Source organism: Phaethon lepturus, unplaced genomic scaffold, assembly GCF_000687285.1.
Source record: "Phaethon lepturus isolate BGI_N335 unplaced genomic scaffold, ASM68728v1 scaffold10632, whole genome shotgun sequence".
Taxonomy (NCBI): Eukaryota; Metazoa; Chordata; class Aves; order Phaethontiformes; family Phaethontidae; genus Phaethon; species Phaethon lepturus.
The window spans coordinates 24,489-45,569 of record NW_010525609.1 but is presented as its reverse complement, the minus strand read 5'-3'; the positions used below and the strand labels follow the sequence as shown (position 1 = coordinate 45,569).

The window sequence follows — 21,081 nt, the reverse complement described above, 5'->3', positions numbered from 1 at the left end:
CAGGAATAATCGTCATTTGAGGAGGAGGAGGAGGAGGGTTAAGTGGAATTTCAGTATTCTTTACGAAGGGAACAGTTCTTGTACCTGGTGTAAAATTTTGTTTTAAATGGGACATCATTAACATATTCAGGATAAAAATAGTGTTTACAGTTAAGCTGAGAAAAACATAGTTTTGGGTATGGATCAAAACTGGTAGGAGGGCATGCATTTTTTTTTCAAATTTGGTCCAAGTAGAATAGCAAACAGCAAGTGAAGCAACAACGTGTATTCTTACTGAAATATTTCCTTTGGTTCTCTGATTGGTTTTGCAGAAACTGAACAAAATTGGGAAAATTTGGAACAAAATTATTTTGGGACAGAAGTTAGGTGACTGAAACTTCCGTGAAATTTCAGATGTGTATAGATACACACACACACAAAGCTTGTGTGTATATATGTATATATATATTCACATTTTGCATACAAAAAAGTAAAATAGATGTGTTTACTCAGCTAACCTATTGCTGGATTTGCATTTGTGTGTGTGTACCTTTTGATCTCAAAAGAAAAGCAAGGCTTGATAACTTTTGTAGAACACTTTTTTTTTAACGTTCATGTATTTTGGCAGCAGTTTCCAATGGGATATCAAGACAGGAAAAGTTTGCCTAGCTGTGCTAGACAAGCCCGCTTAGTTGGATACACCTGGTACACCATTCAAGCAGTAAAATAGCTAATAGTGTTAGTATTTGGTAGAAAGTATTTATAGAGCACTGTAAATGCATGTGGTGCTTTGCAGACACGAAGAGCTGAGGCCCTGGTGTGAAGTACTTAACCATCTGAATTTAATACAGGGAACAACAATGCAAACACAAGAAGGCATAACAATGCATGATGAAGGTCTTGCCTTCTTTAGCTAATGTTTGCCTTTCTTGCTGTGAATTCAGCTAGACAGGCTGGCCTTCATAATGTAAACTGTCTTTCAAACCAGACAGGTAAAAATGAATAAGTAAATTCTGGAAAATAAAGGAAAATCTTTGTAAAGATTCCAAGGACTAGCTCTTACAGCTGCTTTGCTTGTGTAGCAGTAATTCAGTTACCTCATGCAATAACTGTAGGATTAGTCTGTAGGTTTTGCCTCTTGATTTTGCTTTGAAGTTTGTAGAAGCCCTCATATTAACAGCAGAATTTTATAGAACTTACTGGTGCAAAGCCCACTTTCCAGAAAGAACCTGCATCATTTCATGAACCTTTTTATCATTAATTAATGAAGATCCCACAAATATATGGTAGATCTATCACATTCTGTTGTGAGAAGAGCCTTGTCTGTGTGTATTCAAAATCTACAAGTGAGATTTCAAGGCATCTTTACTTTCCTTTGTATAGTATAATGATGATGTGTTCTGGTTAAAGGCATGAAAGATAAAGATAGAAATTATTTCTGAATTTAAGCAATTCAGGTATTTGAGTACAATATTTTTTATAGATTATCTAAAAAGTACTTTCACAGTTTTTCATACAGAGTAGCTAAAGTAGCTACAGTGAATTGTTAATTCAGAATCTAATAAACAAGTCTATGATTGTGATTGCTGTGCCCCTTTTCCTGCCATTCCTCTGCCATTTTTAGCTGCTTTTTGTCCCTGCGTTAAAGATGAGTTTTTAAGGTCAGTACTGTGTGCAAAAGGTGAGTGTCTTTAGAGAAAACAGGCTGACTGAACAAGCAGAAATGGCATAAATACTTTATGTGTAATGCTGCGAAATGAGCCAGCTGGACAAGCTGAACACTCACAGTAAAATTGGGTGTTGTAACAACAGCAGATTTTTTAAAGCACAGAATTACAATGGCTGTTTTATAGATTTTTCACAGAGAAAAAAAGTTTACTTGTAAACAGTCCTTTGGAAAGGATTAAAAGCTGGTTTTGTTCAGTGCTGCATGTGGTTGTGTGGCTACAGTTACTGTCCATAGTCTCTCCTAGGAGCAGCTGAGTCAAATTAACAAGATATGGCTTGTTTTGTTCTTGGTTTTTGGAATGCTATGACAGTGGTAAAACTGCCAGTAGGTCATTGCAGTGTGATTTCACGGGTTAGGGTAGGTGTTGGAGCTGTGCTGTGCATGGGGGAGGGAGGGCTAAAGTATAGAAAATAGAAATAGATTGAAAGGGGAATAGTGTGGTGGACACACTGACAAAACCTTCACAAGGGAGGGAGGAGATGCAGAAGTCTGTTGATCTCCTGTGTCCTTAGTAGTAAGGGGGCTGCAGGGTGGCACCGCACATCAGGGAGAGTTCATTAATTGAGGCTGGCATCTTGAGATGTGTTAGGTGTTGGCTAGCAATTTGGTGGTACAAAATTGGTACAAGTGCAGGCTGTGAGCCATATTGCAGATGGGACTTTATTAGAACATGGGGAATCCTTCCCAAGAGCCATCGGAGGCACAAGAGTCAGACTTAGTGTTTCAATACATGACCTTGATCTTGCTGGACCACCTCTAAATGCTGACCATATGTATTAACTGTGTAGACATGCTGATTAAATTGCGAAGACCTGACACGTTTTCACTTGTTAGGTTTTTACCTTTCAGTAGAGTATTTTTAATCTATTTGTAGCAACTACAAAGGGGGAGAAATGTGTTCTTTTGAAAGTCTTACTATGCAGCTAGAACAGTTTGAATGCGAGGTGCCTGCGTACGTGTTTTTATTTTCTTCTTGCTTTGCATCTTGTGCCTTCCAGTGACTAAAACAGAGCTGAACAAACTCCACTGCAACATTTGTTGCTTCTAGGGGAATCCTTAATTCTAAGTATTCAAGTCTGAATATAAACAGTCACCAGATTTGGTTTTTCTGTCAAAGTAGACTCTAATGTCTTGTAAATGAGAATTAGACAAGACAGTATGATTTTTTTATGCAGCAGTTACTATGTTTCTTTGCTGCAGTTATACTTTTCAGAGAGGTAATGTATCTCTTAATATGTCTGAAAAAAACCCAAATTAAGTTTGATGAATACCTTTTAATTCTTAAGAAATGGTAAAAAACTGCTGTAATGAGCACACAGTGTTTTGGATAATTTTGGTAAAAATGGTGAGCTCAGTACTGCATCACTCACATTGAAAACTAAGAGCTTCTGTTTTTCTAAGAGGGATATTGGCAAGAATACCAGACTTTATGTTTTTTAAAAGCTTTGTTTTATCTTTGCATTCTACCTAAACAATAGGAATGTAAAAGTCTTTACAAAATTCTGTTTGGTCTAGGTCATTCATCTTTTGGTACAAGAGACATAGCATTTAATTTGAATCCTTGTGATATTTTTTACAAAATTAGATTTAAAAAACAAACAAACCTGTATTACAAAAAATTAATAAAACCTGGAAAATAGCACTTCAACTCTGTAATGACTAATTCTATTTTTGTTTATTGAATTTGGAACTAGTCTTTTACAGTCCTAATGCACTCAGAGTTTTTGTGAAGCATGTTTGTTAAATGCTTTGGGATGCTTGAGGAAAGCCAATACATACGTAGAAATGTTATTACTTTAAAGACAATACAAAGCCAGTATTTAATAAGGTAAAATGAGATTGGAAGATAAATAAATCTTGTATTTTCTGTGTTCCTTTATTAAAAAATAATACTGTCACTCTTGGTTAAATTTAAAATGCTGTTTTGTTCCTCACTTAGGAAAACTATGAACGAATGAAAGCACTGGTAACCGAACTCCAAGAGCAAGCAGAAAAAATCAGACTAGGTAAGTATGATAGTCTAGATTTTAAAACACGTGTTTAATTTGGTCCAGAAATCACTTTTGTTCTTTGGATTTTTTTGCCCTATAGCTGTACATTCATTAATCAGTTCATTCAGATGCAACATATTTGCTGGATTTTAGTAGTCATACTGAAATTTTAGCTGATCTGTTTAGATTTACTGTCTTCTGTCAGTTAAAAGGTTTATGTCCAAGCTAACTTCATTCAAAATTTAGGGTTTTTCTAGTTAACAGACATAATTTGTGCTCCCTCAGTAAGCTTGCAGATGACACCAAGCTGGGTGGGAGTGTTGATCTTCTGGAGGGTAGGAGGGCTCTGCAGAGGCATCTGGACAGGCTGGATTGATGGGCTGAGGTCAACTGTGTGAGGTTTAATAAGGCCAAGTGCAGGGTCCTGCACTTCCATCACAACAACCCCATGCAATGCTACAGGCTTGAGGAAGAGTGGCTGGAGAGCTGCCTGGCAGAAAAGGACCTGGGGGTGCTGGTTGACAGCCAGCTAAATATGAGCCAGCAGTGTGCCCAGGTGGCCAAGAAGGCCAACAGTGTCCTGGCCTGTATCAGCAATAGTGTGGCCAGCAGGAGTAGGGAAGTGATTGTGCCCCTGTACTCGGCACTGGTGAGGCCGCACCTCGAATACTGTATTCGATTCTGGGCCCGTCACTACAAGAAGGACATTGAGGTGCTCAAGCGTGTCCAAAGAAGGGCAACGAAGCTGGTGAGGGATCTGGAGCACAAGTCTTATGAGGAGCGGCTGAGGGAACTGGCGTTATTCAGTCTGGAGAAGGGGAGGCTTAGGGGAGACCTTCTCACTCTGTACAACTACCTGAAAGAGGGTTGTGGTGAGGTGGGTGTTGGTCTCTTCTCCCAAGTAACTAGTGATAGGCTGAGAAGAAATGGCCTCAAGTTGCGCCAGGGAGGTTTAGATTAGATATTGGGAAAAATTTCTTCACCAAGAGAGTGGTGAAGCATTGGAAATTGGAACAGGCTGCCCAGGAAGGTAGTGGAGTCGCCATCTCTGGAAGTGTTCAAAAAACACATGGACGTGGCGCTTCGGGACATGGTTTAGTGGGCATAGTGGTGTTGGGTTGATGGTTGAACTTGATGATCTTAAAGGTCTTTTCCAACCTTTGTCATTCTGTGATCCTGTGATTCTGTAAATTTCTAATTTCATTAGACATGAAAGCAAGGCTGATTTAGTCAAATAGAAGATTAATTTCATTGCCAGAGAGGCAAAAAGTAAGCAAGCACGTAGTGAAAACTGATATTTAGTCAGGTAGTTTTTAATCGGTTAAGATCTAATGGAATGCATGTTTCTAATGGCAAAATTTTTAAAAATAGATGGAATTATTAATAAAAGGCTTTTACTGATACACTTTCCACTTCATCTGCTTCCTTCACTGCTGCCTGCTTTTATAACAAATTGATTTGGCAAATGTGCTTCTATTCAAGTTAGATGTTAGTCTCTTCACATGCAAAGAGGATTTTCAAAGACTCTAGCTGTAATTGTGCTGGCAAACAAAGGCAAGTCTGTAATAGTTTAAAAGATTGAAATCTGTGTTTCATCTTCTTGACTTGTAAGACTACCTGAATCAATTACAGTTGACTGTAATTAATGGGGATGATAAAATAAAAATGGTTTATAAATGCTGAGCTGTGCTGCCAGAGGTTGAGCATGCAGCTTTAATTCTCCCCTTCTCATGTCCATCATGATACTGTTTGTCTCTTCAGACACTGTTTCTTATATAATGCAATTTCTTTTACACTTTTGGAAGCAAGCACAGTTATGATTTTGTGCTTAGTGTTTTTTCTCATTTGCTGTGAAACAAAGCTTCAGGATTTCCTGAGGAGATGCTGAAACCCATGGACTACCCTCTGTCTTTTATGGGTGTAGAGACTGTCCAGCAGTTCCCTGTGTGGCTCAGGATCATGGCTGCCTTCACTGCTGCACATTTTCCTGTTCTTCCCCGTTACGTTATAACAGGACAAGAACATGGCCCTCGTCTTTTCTCCCATCTCAGAGAGCTGTACCAGGATTTTAATACACCATTTTGAGTGACATTGATTAACACTGCTTTGCCTGTCATTTAAATACATGATAAGAATTAGGTACTTACATTGAATGCTTGTGAAGGGTAAGTGCAACATCTGTTTCTTTGTAAGAGCTGTCTTTCAAAGCATGAGCTCTTGCTTGAGGTCTTTGTGATGAATGCTTCATTATCTGTTGCTTCAGTGGTTAGGGCTTTGGTGAACCTGTATCCCATTCTACTGAGTAATCCCCAGCTGTGTAACAGAAAGGTGGTCCCTGCCCCAAAGAATTTACAGGCTACGATAAGTTAACAACAGATTTCTGAAGACAAGCACTAGAGGCAACTGAGATACTTTCAGTTTCTGTGACTGGCAGCAGTCATAGCACATCAGCAGTAACAGTGAAATTTTTATAGACGTTACTGTGATGGCCAAATTAGAGAAGGAATTTAAAATTAAATGCCTCCGAATTTGGAAATTTGCCCCCTTCATTGTCAGGGACAGTGCTTCTCACAGTCTACAGAATGGAGGCTAGCATAGGATAGAACGAATGTCTTGATCTTTGACAAGTTCAATAGAATGGCTACAGGGTCCAGAGGGCAAGCTTTTATGATTAGTGTATGAAGAGGGGGGTGCACAGAGATGACAAAAATCACAGGATGGAAAATTATTTTTGCAGCATCATTTGGGCTGTAAATGAGAAAGGCAAGATGGAAGTCAGAAAATGTAGTTATGATGTGGGGTGTTGAGAACTTGTACAGAGGAGAGTATTAGCTCTGTGGGTGGATATAAGAGTTGTATCTTAAGAAACTTGTACAGAAAGAGTTTACAAGATTTAGATTTAGGCTGCATATACAGACCTAATGAACAGACTGAATCAGAAATAAATTGTGGGCTTTCTGCCTAACAGGTAGGAAATGATGTGCATAGTGATCAAGGAAGGCAAGGTAGGCTTGAAAGGTAGGCTTAAAAGCTCTTGTTTCTGTGATGCTTAGCTGACGAAGAAATCTTAAAGTCTCAGGAGAAATGTTAGCAAAATAGCACCTTCTTTAGTTTGGACAGGGAGACAGTTTTAGAGTGATGAGGTGGATCAGTGATCTGTCTACATAGGCAATGTTTGTATAAGCTGTTGTTATAAAGAGGTTGAGGTGTGTCAACAAATCTTAAGTATTGAATGACAAAAAGCTCTAGAGAGCAAAAGGTATGAATTAGGATGACCTCAAGTAAAGGGCTGAAATGAAGCAAAGATAAAATTGATACTAAATGCTGTGTGTCTGAACTCTGCTTACAGTTTTGGAATGACCTAAGGAAGAGAATCCAACTTGTGTTGGATCTTTCAAAATTGGATTCAGCATAGCTATTTTGACCCAGGTTTGGGGAATAGTATTTTTTGTAGTTCTTACTGCTGTGCTTTTGTCTGGTGTTTGCTTTTTCAGCCCTTCAGTTCATTGCCAAGCAGTCGGGGAAAGTTTCAGATAGTTGTGTTTATTAAAGTCTTTACCTCAAGACTAACTATAAAAAATGAGGGGGGAAATGGAATAGATCTGAAAAGCCAGGATCTTTATCAATACCTTAAATCTGTTTGACGTGAAAACCATTGTTTATTAAATACATTATTAAGGTCCATACTTCAAAAACTGGGGAACTCATCAGTGCGTCCATTCTAACTTTTAATATAAGTGGTGATTTATCTATCTGTGTCCATAGTAAATCTAACAATTTGCTATTGTATCACAGGAGGTGGAGAAAAAGCTCGTAAGCTTCACACATCAAGAGGAAAGCTGTTACCCAGAGAGAGAATTGACAGGCTTATTGATCCTGGGTAGGTACTTTCTCCTTTTAGAAACACTTCAGGTTTTCTTTTGCAGGTAAGTACTGTAACAGGCTTGTTTTCTCTTTAGAGTCCATGAACACTGGCAAATAACACAGCTGAAATTTTACAGAAGCGTTCTTTGAAATAATAATCTCTTTTTAAAAAAAACCCTCATTTTAAAAAATGTAACCTTTTAAGTAACATTCAATGGCAAATATGTCCAATTCCTTTTTAAAGTCATGTTATATTTGTCATTATTCAGGTCTCCATTCTTGGAGTTCTCACAGTTTGCAGGTTACCAGTTGTATGGTAATGAAGAGGTACCGGCAGGAGGCATTATCACAGGCATTGGGCGAATATCTGGGTGAGAGATACCTGTAATCTACATTATTGATGATATGAAAAGGAAGAAGGTATAATTTTGTTTAGTTTCCAGTATTAAGCTATTAGCATTTTCAGTGTTTTGTTTCTGACACCCAAAAAATCAACTAAGTTTGTGTCTTAACTTGTTCAGTTTTAGCTAAAAGGAAGTTATTTTGTGGGGTTTTTTTTAGTTAGTGTATCCCATATTAAAGCAGAAGCAGATAGAGTTTTTGGTGTACAATGAAGGAAAGAGATTAGTGCATCAATAAGGCAATTTTCAAAAAATAGGGCGGAATTCTAGGCTAAGAAGTAGTTTTGCTCACTAAAAGTACCTCCAAGACTATTGTTGAAATTAAATATGATGCTATACAGCATTATTTTAGGGAGTTAAGGGGCTGTGACACAGGACATCATAATGCTGAGACTGCTGTTACAATGTGCATTTGAGGGAATGCAGGTAAGGAGGGCTCTTTCTGAACATCAGGGCTTCAAGGGTCCTTGGCATGTTGCACTTCTTAACCAACAAACGTACTTATCCATTAGAAATATTTTTCTCTCTCCTAAACTTCTTTTATTTTTAGGGTGGAATGCTTGATTGTTGCTAATGATGCAACTGTCAAAGGTGGTACCTATTATCCCATCACTGTTAAGAAACATTTACGTGCTCAAGAAATTGCAATGCAAAATCATCTCCCTTGCTTATATTTGGGTAAGTCCCATTGCAGAAGTAGCAAATATCTTTTGTTAAGGGCATTGCTAGATAAACCACTGCTTCTTTAATGTTGTTGAGACTGATGTGTCCCCAGATTTGACTAACCAGGTATGTATTTTAGATGCACATATTCAAATCTATTTTCATCAATACTGTTACCTCTACAGATTAGTGGCAAATCTTAACTGGAGGGTACCCGTAGCTTCTCAGCGCTGTCCTCTGCACTGCTGTAGGGCTGGGTTCATAAGATACAGATATAACTATGCCACTGTATCAGTTCTTTCTTATTCCTTTCCTTTCAGTCATTCTTCAGCAATCCATCCTGTAGTATCGTCCAGTCTTAATTCAAATTACAGTTTTAAAAAAAAAGTTACTTTGCCTTTTGGTGGAGCATATAGTTTTATGAGAGAACATACCAAAGAAATCAAAGTCTCAGGGCCAAAAACATCAGTAATAGTTTGGATCATGAGATTTTTACAATTTGGGGTTAATTGTCCTGAAGCAGAAATTTCGTTATATATTGTTTTGCATTTTAAGTTTAGTCTATGAAATCAGTATTTAGCCAAACCTTCATGTAAGTTTTACTTACGTGTACTTTTATTAAAGGTTACGATCAGAATGCCAAATGTCTTTAATATATTACAAGCAGTATTTTCTGAGCCTGGTTTTGTACAAATACAAGAGCTTTCTGCCAATGTCTGTCTTTCAGGTTCAACTCCCAGTCTAATAACTTTAGAACCCATTAGCCAATTTCCGCCAAATTTGACAGAGAGATCTGAGAGAGTGTGTATTCCTGTGCATTTTGTGTAAGTCAGCATGGGAGAAGACATGTTGTCTCCATTTGAAAAATAGAGTGGGTTAGTCTTTTTCTGTTCTGCTTGGCAGGTTATATAGCAGCTGAGAGGCATTAATTGGTTTGCCAGTTGGGATGCCTGCACTAGTTAAATAGCCAACATAAGTGTAGGTCCTGGCCAGCATAAACATTTGTAATTTCCTGCCCTATTGGTAGGCCAAACATGCAAAGAGTACTGAGGGAGGGATTAGAAGAAATGTGAACTTGGAAGTGTTGGTGGGGTGGATATGGGGACAATGTGGGTGGGGACTTTGTGGGATTGTCATACTGCAATGGAAGGAGTCTTGGGGGCAAGGAGAGTGCTAAATTTTATCTTAGTCATAAAAAACAGAAGAAACTTAGCTTTGCTGTTTGCAAAACAACTATGATTTTTTTAGTCTGAATTATCAGCAAATTCTATCTGTTCAGACAACTCTTTATTTTTAGTGAGTTATCAGCAAGCAATTACGTGTGATTCTACTGTTTTAAGATCTTATGGAATGAGGAGCTGTGGGACATAGATATGCCTTTGAAACAAAAGTTTTAACTTTTTTATTCCACCTTTGAGATGTATAGTCCCTGTGTATATACTGCTCATTACTCAAAACTGGTGAATTATTTTACCTTTGCAATTTCTGTAACTGGGCTCATTTCAGTTAGTTTCAGTTGTGCAGGGAGTGCTTCGTAGTCAGTATGCACTTTGCTGACCATGTAATTTTCATGCCATTAGAACTGCCTTTTCCCTCAGTGGTAGCCACCTACTTGTTAAATCTCTGATGTGGACACATTGTGCCATTTGTTATTGAGTCAGCCACTGGTGTGGGCATTTTCTTTTGTATTCAGGGATGGCCCATTTAACAACACTGGTGTGTTGACCAGGTTGGAGTTGGTCTAGTTGCTGGAGTTGATGCTGGTTTGGGGGAGCAGTTCTGCAAGGATGGGGGAAAGAATCAAAGCCTTGCTTCACGGTAAAGCTCAATGTAGGGAATTACTGGCTGCAGTAATGCAACATGAGAATGTACATGTGGACTTGTTGCTAGTACGTGAAAACTGATCAGGAGCCAGAGTTGTCAGAGATGCTTGGCCTCCCTGTGCATTTCCTTCTAGTCTTCTATCCTTCTTTGGAGTCTTATGACAAGATGTATTTTCATTATTTGGGAGTGGAGAGGTAGCTGCAGTTGGAGACCTTTAAGCTGGAGGTCATGAGGCATGGACACATAGTAAGTGAAGGTCCATAAAGATGGTATGAGGTCTTCGGTATGTCTGTATAATCGGGGTATGAAGGTACACATGCTGTACCTCTTGAATTCAGTGGTGGTTCATCTCGCCCATTTCTGCAGCTTATGACAGAATTGCAATAGAATAATTGAGTTAAAATGGTGCATTGAAAGTGTAAATAAACGTTTTGCAGTAAGATGAGTTTAGAAGTTTCTGTAGGGAGGTACAATTGCATTGCTAAGCACATCTGAATTTATTTTCAATTAGAATGATTGGGATGGATGTTATTTGGGGGGTCTTACTATTTTTCTTTGTTTTTTCCAAGAAGAATATCCTAATATACCTAGATCCATGGAATACATACAGTGTTAGCGATAGTAATTGCTGTTTATTTTAAGTAATATCAGATACTTTACCAAAAACTTACGTATGTAGCCCTGTTCAAAGACATGTTAATATTTTTTCATTCACTCTAGTTGACTCAGGGGGAGCAAATTTACCTCGGCAAGCAGAAGTATTTCCAGATCGAGATCACTTTGGCCGTATTTTCTATAATCAAGCAGTCATGTCCTCACAAGGAATTCCTCAGGTAATTTGCTTTTACTCAAGAATGATATGTACTAATTAGTTTTTATGCTTGCTGCCTTTATCTGGTTTCAAGGCTTGTACCCATGCTTTGTTTTTGACAGCACTTTGCTGTGCTGACCTGGTGACCCAGTCTGGGAATTGGAGGCACTGTAAACACGATTAACTGTCCGCAAAAAGTCATTATAGTTTTGAAGAATCTGTCGTCTTTCTTGGCCTTAGTGTTAATGACATGACCTAGCTGCTTCTCTCTTGAAGTGGGAGAAAAAGGGACTTGACAACATAGTATGTAGGGCCATGTGAGGAAGGACTAGGAAATCTCTTGGAATAGTTGATTATTCTGCATCAACGCTGTAAAGGTGAGGACCCCTTTGATGATGGCTAGTAAATAAGACATACTTTCTACTAACAGGGGTATGCATATATTTATATATCCATTTTATATACTGATGTGCTGTGTGATAAAACTGCGCTAGCAATGAGGTTATTTTCTAATGTATTAATGATGCATAGAATTACTGTTAGTCACAGTTCCTGGATTTAGAAGTGTTTTTGTGTCATGGGTATTTCAGGAGTGTGTTGGGGTCAGTTTTTTAATGCAGGTGGCGTGCTGGAGGAGGTGCATTTCTGGATCTATTACTCATGAAGAATGTAGAACTGTTTGAGGATATGATTTCTGATGGTAGCCTTGGCTGCAGTGAATGTGGAGGACAGAGTATAAGGTCCCAATGGAGGTGAGGAAGGCAGATAGCAGGATAAAGACCCTGGACTGCAGGAGAGTAGTCTTGGACTTGTTAAGGGAATTGTCAGTGAGGACCTGTGAGAGGCTGCCAGGGAGGGCACAGTCATCCATGGTCTTTGAAGATAACCTCCTTCAAATAAAAGAATACTCCAGGAAAGCAGATGACCAGGTTGCTCCTACAAAGTCTAGTCAGTCCCAGCCTCTTCATATGGTTGTGTAGCCCTCTCATGTACCTGCCTCTTACACACCTTAGGAGGCCAAAGGATTCAAACTTACTTAGCTGTTCTTCCTACAGAAAGGGCCCCATACCTTTGGTGGTCTTAGTTTATCTGCTGTAAATGTTTTCCCAGGTCTCACTATATATTTTTTGAGGTGAAGGAGCCAGACTGCACTATTCACTATGTCAACTAATGATGGATTTATATAATAGCATGATGATATTAACTATTCTTTTTCCTATTCCTTTGCCAGTAGTTCCTAACGTCTTTCATATTTTTTTTTTCTTTTTTGACTGCTAAGCAGTGAGCTGGCATTGTAACTGAAATATCTTAATTTCAAGAGCCTGCTCCTAGGTGTAGTTGTCAGTTCAATGCTTATTACTTTATATTGGCTGGATGACAGAAGGTGAAGGAGATTTTGAGAATATTCTACCTGGGAAGAAAAATTGTTTTAGAACATTAGGCTTAGAAATAGGTGTTGGAACCTCAAGCAGAGTAAATGTTTAGCTAACTTGCTGTTTCATCTAAGTACTATCATGTAATTCACCACCATATTGTTTTGACATACTTGGCTGTTGTACTCATCATTAATGTAAGGTGGAAAGAGGACTTTATTGTCTCCATTCTTACCAACGACTGTCATTGAGAGGCATGCTTCGGCAGGAACCATTTTTATTTATTCTTTGTGAGAAGTTGTGCTTGTTTGAATCTCCTAGTCCAAAAGGATGAAGTAGAAGCTAATACTTCCTATCAGCACGAAGCACATGCTATAGTCAAGGGTATAGTATTCCATCTGACTCCTTACATCGCACTCATTGGCTTTGCGTGATTTCTGAGGAAACTACATTTGTTACCTTGGTACCTTTTTGGCACATGTTGGAAGCAAGTCCAACTTCAAATCTTCAACCATCTTTTCCTCTACCAAAGAATCCTGAAATCCATTGCCTCCAGAGAAATCCGAGGCTGAAGATTCCAACAATAAAAGTGGAGCAATTGTAGTGATTAGCTAGGTCTCCAGAGGAAAAGCATTGTTTTGTTAGAACACTATATTATTTATAGTGTTATATGTAGTGCTATAACTATATAGAACACTAAAAAATGTTTACAAACTGGCCATCCTGTGGAGTCCCTGATAGGTCTAGGTTGTACGTCAGTTTTATACATGTGAATAAAATTGGTCCCAGCATTTTTGTGGAACAGCAAGTATCAAAGGAGACAGTCAGACAGGCTTGTTTTGCTGAATTACCTCCTTAGGAGAAGTTTTAATAAACCTTATTTTTGCTAGAGATTCCAGTCATTATCTGGTATGGGAGTAGTGATTTTTGGGTATGTCAAAGATAAATACGGAAACCCAGTTTGCAAGACTGAAATCACTGACGTTAGGCAGGACCTTTCTAAAAATGCCTGGCCCTGAAGTCATGCTGGTGTTTTCGTGAATATCTTGAAAAAACTTAAACATATTTGTAAAGTTCCTTCCAAAGCTGAATTTATTTTGATTACCATATAGTGTTGTATTAAGAGTAGCATTGTACTTTTATAAAAAAAAAAACTTAAGTGTAGGAAAGATCTGCTTTTTAATAAAACACATTTCTGTTTGATATGACATTGATGAAAGTTTAATTTTCTTAAAATATTTATGGAAGATTGGGAAAAATGCTTTACTGAAGTGCTTACTTCATTTAAAGGGTCTAATATGGGTGTATTTTGTTTGGGAGATGTTGCTATCCTTTGTTTCATTTAAAAAAAGTGCTGTTAACATTTTTAAATCTGCTGTTGATTCTGTGCTAACAGACTGTGATAGCTAGAATCATCTTCCCTGTCTAAGGGGACGTTTCATTAGGAAATGGTGTTAGGAAATTATGCTCCCTCTGATTTCCATTCTGGTTAACTCTTGTGACATGGGAGTCTGGATGTTGTTAGTTTTCTACCTGTTGTTCTTTTTTGTGGCCTGCCTGAAGGTCTGTTTCATCAGTTCATCAGCCCTCCTCGACTTTGCCCTTAAAGTACTTGCTTTTTTTTCTTTTGTTTTTTTCCAGTTGCCTATGGTGTTTTGAATTTCCCCCTCCATATTTATCTGTGACTAATTTATTATACTCCTACTGCAGCTTTAAATTGCATTGATGTCTGTATGGCTGTGAATCAGAAGGCTGTGATTAGCTTCTCATTAGCTGCTTCCTGAGCTCTCTCTCACTCATATGCTGCATGGATACAATAGGAAGCTGGTCAGTGGGTACAAAATATTGTATGTGCGTTCAAAACTGTTGATTTTTATTGCACTCTTAAGTAATTTCCTATGAAGTAATTCAAAGAATGAAGTCAGAAAGTAGCACATTAGTTGAGAATTTGAGGTTGTGCTATTTGACAGGTGGATTTTGTTTTTTCACATATATACATATTCCAATTTATGTACTGGGAAAAGTAACACCTGAGTTAAAGTTTAAATACAGGCACATTTTTCAGCATGAGCATGGTAAAATTAAGAGTAGGAAAAAAACCCAGAAGTCCTTGGGAGAAAATCGAATTAACTTTTTACCCAAGTTTCTCCAATTTGTAGAGGCTTATGTTATCTTTGTATTTACTGGGAGATATTTATTAAATGCACAACAGAAATACTGCAGATTAATCATGTGACTCTGAATATAGTTTAAGGTACTGAAAACCATTTGCTGAAGAAGCTGTGATTTGATGATAGCAGGTTGACATAGTTAATCTACTCCTGCTTTTAGATACAGGTAATGTGATTTGGAAGTTTTATTTCTGTGTGCTATTTTCTTTTAAGAGCAAACATTAAATTACCATTTAACACAGAACACTTCTTGATTATGCTTTAGAAATATTTTCAAACAAAGTGAACACAAAATAACATTATTTTGTGGGTTTTTTGTGTGTGTGATTGTGAAAGAAAGTGTTTCTTATTGTCTGCCTTTTCCATATGAGTATTCCATTTCTTCTGCTTTACAAGGTGTTTTGAAAGGGCCTTTGGAGGAGCTCCCCTGAAGGAGAAGTTAAGTGAGAAACTTCACTTTCATCTTCAGATACTGCTACAGTATTCATCATATCTGGGGTCAAGTTAGTTTTGTCACAGTGTCACAGAAATATTACTGGTAGAAAATGTTCATTAAATAGATGTTCATCTCAAAATTGGGCATAGGGATGAAGCAGAGATTATTCATGCTAAAGCCTGTAACGAGATACTAAACATGCTTTGAAGGGGCAGAGTTAATTAGTTGATCCATTGAAGAATTGAAGTTACATACTAGTAGATGTGAGGAATTTCCTTCAAAGGATGTTAACATTGGTGAAATTATGCCAGTAAGCAACAACTGAAGCTCTGACTTAAGCATAAATACCAGGAGCAACCTCTAGATTTCAACCTTCTACTATTCATTGGTAGAAACAAATATCATGGTAGAACATGTCCCTCTTCAAATGTTTCCCATACATAGCTCATGGTACTTCATCTATGAATTTTCCTGCAGGTTGGCCTGAAGATCATAGTTTAAGGAACTGTTGAAAACTAGAGAGATTCACTGTTTTTTTTTGAAGGAAAGCTAAAACATAAATAAAAAGCTTGCTCTCTCAGGCAAGAATAGTCTTGCAGCACTGTCCCAGAACCTGTATTAAAATCAGTACAATATATAATAATAGTGTGTGCATTTGCTATTTTTAAGGGTTGGACAACTCATTAATTTGTGTTTTTTGTCTTCCCAACAGATAGCAGTAGTAATGGGATCCTGTACAGCAGGAGGAGCATACGTACCTGCGATGGCTGATGAAAGTATTATTGTTGGCAAACAGGGAACAATATTTTTGGGAGGCCCACCACTGGTAAGGATACAGAAGTTTCTAGTCACATAGCCCCCAAAAAACTTGTGCTGCTGATAATAGTACAGCTTAAACTATTGAGAACTTTCTTGGTGAGATATTTCCACATATTCTGTAGATTAGTTTGTATTTTTTAAGTATATCAGAATATTTATATCCTAGATTAAATCTTTTCTGTCTGCTAGAGGTGTATATATAAATCAGACTTTGTTAAGGTGTTTCTATAGTACTGCTTTTAGATTGTCATGCACATTTTAAATTATAAAAATGCTTTCTACCTAGTCTCTAGGTTTGACATGAAATTAAAAAAAAAGTTACAAGCATGTATATTAGACCTCAGAGTCAAGATCAGAGAACTGCAGAAGCTGGACTGATCTGCTGTATTTTATGTCAGTTTACAAAGGAGGTGCACTTATGACGGAGTTTGTCATCATTTCCTTACTTTCTTAGTAAGGAAATTGTTTCTAAGGAAACTGACCTGAAGAACTCCTGTGAATTAAAACTTTTTTTATTGTGGAACTCATAGTAGAATTTGTGATTGTGCAAAATATTGCAGCATAAGACCGCTTTAAAATTATAGTAGTTTGGCTCCAACAGGAAAGTGAGTGCTTGAGTGGGGTTTACTTTTTTAAAAACAGCTGTACCAGTGTATGTTCTAGTGTAGGCTCAATACAAATAATATTCTTTGCTGACAAAGATGATTTTACTTACCACAAGCTTTATGAGAAGAAAGAAATTTCCAGTAGTAAATATTATGTTAGTGCTACAGCTAACAGGTAGGGCAGCAGCCAGCACAACTCTTCTAGTCTCAATGAAGTCTGACTGGATAAACTTGCTTTTTGGAAATAGTGAGATGTTTGTCTCATTGAACAAACTGGTCTGAGGCAGCATGTTGGCTCTTGTTTTGGTTATAGTCTTCTGGCAACTTTTAGGTGTGCTTCTTGTGACAAAGTCGTGCAAATCTAATGTCTCTAAAAAGTCCTTCCAACCAGAGCATGCCTAAATGGAGAAATCACTTTGTAACAGCATTGTTAATGAAGATAGTGCTCTACTCAATTCCTGTAGTAACAGAGGATGGGGAGTCTGCTGAAGTCACTTCTTCCCACCACTTAAGACAACCACTGACAGGTTTTTTTTGTTGACCAGTTCCTAAGGCATGATGATGTTAATTTACTTAAAAGCATGAAGAACTTACCTGTAATGTCATTTAGTGTTTACTTCTATAGCACTGCTCTCATTTCCACAGTATGTTTTTGCATTTTGTTTTTTTCTTTTACTTTAGTGTGTTTTTTTCCCCACAGTGTCACCTTGATGATAAAAGTGGATTTAGCATTTTATACCCTTTTTCCTTCCAAAGTGTATAGATGGATTTTAAATTCTTGTGCAACTTTTGGAAAAAAAAAAAAGTCTTTTATCATTTATGCAGACATACTTTTTTATGGCTGGTAAATGCTAATTACTGTTGCTGAACATCTTAAATAAATTCAGAATGTAACTGGCATATTGAAAGCAGTGGGGACACACACACACACCTGTAAGTACAAGGATACTTTGTTGTCTACCATAATAAAACAAAGCATTTAGCTTGAAGTGTTCTATTATTTCAGTGGAGGCTTTCCAAGTTGACAAGAAGAACAAAGTCATCAGCAAAAGCTGATTAATAGCAACTATGTCATTTAATGTTAATTTATTTACTACTCATTAGAATTTAGAATTCTGCAATTTCTTTGTCTCTTAGAATTTCTTTGGCAGTAGTTGTTTCAAATGTCTTACCTAGGTCTCTGTTTCTTTTTTCTTGTATTAGTCTCTTTCAGCTTGTTCTTTGTAGGTAAACAAAGGCAAATCCTCCCTGAAAATTAAGCAATTTTCTGTAAATTTATCACTGTAATTTAGGTATTAGGAGTTGTTGTTTTTTTAAAGTGGCATAAATATGAGTGAAGGTACTAGTTGAGAATAATATTAGTTGAGTGAGTAACATTGGGTGATTCATACATCTTTTTATTGAGATAAGGAAATTAGTATGATGAAAGAAATGGGCTTTTACATGAGACTGTTATTAGCTTGGTTATTGTGCTACAAATAATTGTCCCGGTTGCAGGAACACCTGAGCTGTCTAAGTGCAAACCCTTTGTAGGTCCAGCAGAGTTCATTAGCTTAGAGCCAGTGGCATATAAAGTGGCAGTACTGCTGGCTCTGCAGCATGCTTGGGTTCAGAGTAATTTGTTGCAGAAGCTCAGTTAGTAAATCTGAAAGACCTGAGCAAACTTAGCTCTTCTGACATGGAAATTCCATTGGCAAGAGTGCTGGGGAGTGCTGTGCACCTCGAGTGATTCTGTTCAGAGCTATGGTAGAGCTGGAAAGGTTCATTAGACCCTGGGACACCCCTTGGGTGCACTGAGTAATGTGTCCTGGAGAGCTTACTCAAAGCCAGTTTCTTTCAAGCGCAGCATTAAGCAGGCACAAAGACAGCCAATATCCAGTATTACCCAGGAAGCTGAAAAATAGGGAACCAGGCTCTCTTGTTCTAAGAGGATGGTAATCGTTTAACATTGCAAGGGAATTTAGGTCATACATGTGTATCACTGAGATTTAGCACAGGAAACTTTTGCCAGGACAGGCAGGTGAAAAAGGGTCACCTGAGTCAGATCTCAAAGGAAGGACTTGGCTAGGCAAGTCAGTGACTGCAAGGATGTTGCAAAGTTAGAAAGGACAAAAACTTTTCACTGCTTCCTGAGGAAGATTTCACAACTATCCTCCAATTTCATTTGTTCCTTAGCAATCTGCAGATGTAATGATCCTTATCTTTGTGCGTATAGATCAAACTTTAATATCGCTACCTGTCAGCTTTTCTGTTTGGTAGAGCTGTTCATATTCTCACTGAAAATATTTTGCTTGCCTTTCTCCAAGCATCAAAATTACTTCAGACTCCCATAGAAACTTCCATTCCATGTTGTAGCAGGTATTGTAGCCGTTACTGTGTGTGCTTTGTTCCTCAGAATGTCTTTCCTATATGAAGAAAATTGGATTGGATTTTATTGCTCATCTGCCTAAAAGAAAACATCCTAGGGAAGTGAAAGAAAATCCATGATGTTAGTTATAATTAGTCTTGGGATGTGTATGCTATAAAAAAGTGAATTGCAGGTACAGTCTGAAGTGTATTTCCTTGGCCCTCTTTTTAGAAAGGTGAGGAGTAATGACTTCGTAAACAGATAGATCTCAATAGTAAGAGGAGAAGTGTCACAGTAGTAGTAATATTCTAGGGCCATTCTGCTGCACTCACCCAAGCTGAGCAATCTATATCCTTACCCTTGGCAATGCTGCTTAGTAGCTCAGGATGCCATGTTGGCCTGTAGGCTTCTCCATCCCATTCCAGAAGCTTCTGATTCTTCCTTCCCCAGGGAAAATTTTTTACTTTCTGTGCTCAGCAGTGAAGGGAAGTCTGGTAAAAAGGGATAAGTTTGTCCAATTTGTGTATATTTATGTGCTGGGGACTCTTCTACACATCAGCCTGATCCATTGTGGGAAATGCACATTTTTTCTAAAGTTTGTGTTCATTTCTTCTGATGATTGCTGGCTAAAACAGCTTGAACAGGGATTTCTTTGAAAATCTCCACATATCTTGTCAAGGCCTTATTTGTACTTTGTTAGAATTCAGTGAACTTTAAGAAAGTTTGTACTATTTAAACTACAATTTGTAGAACAGTTTATTGCACTGGAGTACGTGGTAAGATGATGGAGCAAATAATCCTGGAAGCTATTTCCAAAACCACTATGGACAAGAAGGTGACTGCAAGTAGTCAGTGTGGATTTACACTGTGGAAATCAGGCCTGACCAAACCAATATCCCTCTGTGCTGAGGTGTCTGGCTCTGGTTGTTTACGTTGACTTTGACAAGGCTTTTTGAGCTGTCTTACATAACATCCTCAACAAACTGATGGAGTACGGATTGGGTAAATGGGCAGTGAGGTGGTCTGAGAACTGGCTGAACTGCTGGGCTCAAGCTGGAGGTCAGTCACTAGTGGTGTACCCCAGAGGTCAGTACTGGGACCAGTACTGTTTAACATCTTCATTGATGACCTGGGAAATGGTCCAAAGTTCACCATCAGCAAATTTGCAGATGATAAAAACTTGTGAGGAGTGGTTAACAGAGCAGATGATTGTGCTGCCTTTCAGAAGGGCCTCAACAGGCTGGAGAAAGGGGCTGAATGGAACCTTTTGAAGTCAACAGGCAAATGCTTCTAGGAAGGAGTAATCCTGGGCACCAGCACAGGCTGGGGACCAACCAATTGGGAAGTTGCTTGGAGAAAAGGCACTGTAGGTCCCAGTGGACACCAAGTTCAACATGAGCTAGCAACATGCCCTTGCAGCAAAGGCAGGCAGCAACATCCCGGATATGCATTAGGGAGAGTATTTCCAGCAAGTTAAGGGTGGTGATCCTTCCCATCTACTTAGCCCTCGTAAGACACATTTGGGGTACTATGTCCAGCACTGGGCTCTGAGATGTATTGAGTTTGCATGGCAAGATTTTGGTAGCAGAAGGGCTGCAGGGGTAGCTTCTGCGAGAAGCTGCTGGAAGCTTCCCCTGTGTCCATCAGAGACAGGGCGAGCAGGGGAGGCCGGCCACAAAGGCAGCCCTGCCACTGGCCAAGGCCAAGCCCATCAGCAATGGTGGTAGTGCCTATGAGATAACAGATTTAAGAAGGGCGGGGGGGAATGGCACAGGGCAGTTTGCACCAGAGAGAGGAGTAAAAATATATAAGAGGAACAGCTCTGCAGACAGCAAGGTCAATGAAGAAGGAGGGGGAGGAGGTGCTCCAGGCACTGGAGCAAAGACTCCCCTGCAGCCCATGGTTAAGACCATGGTGAGGCAGGCTGTCCTCCCGCAGCCCATGGAGGTCCATGGAGTGGATCTCCACCTGCAGTCCATGGAGGACCCCACGCCAGAGCAGGTGGATATTCCCTGCAGAAGGCTGCAGCTGATGAAGAGCTCATGCAGGAGCAGGGTCGCCTGACAGG

General features: G+C 38.6%; 1 protein-coding gene across 1 annotated transcript in view; it reads left to right on the top strand.

Annotated features, from left to right (window-relative positions):
- The first annotated feature begins 3,653 nt into the window (after positions 1 to 3,653).
- Positions 3,654 to 21,081, top strand: part of MCCC2 (methylcrotonoyl-CoA carboxylase 2 (beta)) — a 36,825-nt gene continuing 19,397 nt past the window's right edge. The window contains exons 1-6 of the mRNA XM_010282814.1: positions 3,654 to 3,714; positions 7,495 to 7,579; positions 7,833 to 7,934; positions 8,515 to 8,642; positions 11,172 to 11,284; positions 15,955 to 16,068. Of these exons, the coding sequence (XP_010281116.1) occupies positions 3,663 to 3,714; positions 7,495 to 7,579; positions 7,833 to 7,934; positions 8,515 to 8,642; positions 11,172 to 11,284; positions 15,955 to 16,068 (594 nt within the window). The 5' untranslated portion in view covers positions 3,654 to 3,662. The remainder of the gene's footprint in view (positions 3,715 to 7,494; positions 7,580 to 7,832; positions 7,935 to 8,514; positions 8,643 to 11,171; positions 11,285 to 15,954; positions 16,069 to 21,081) is intronic.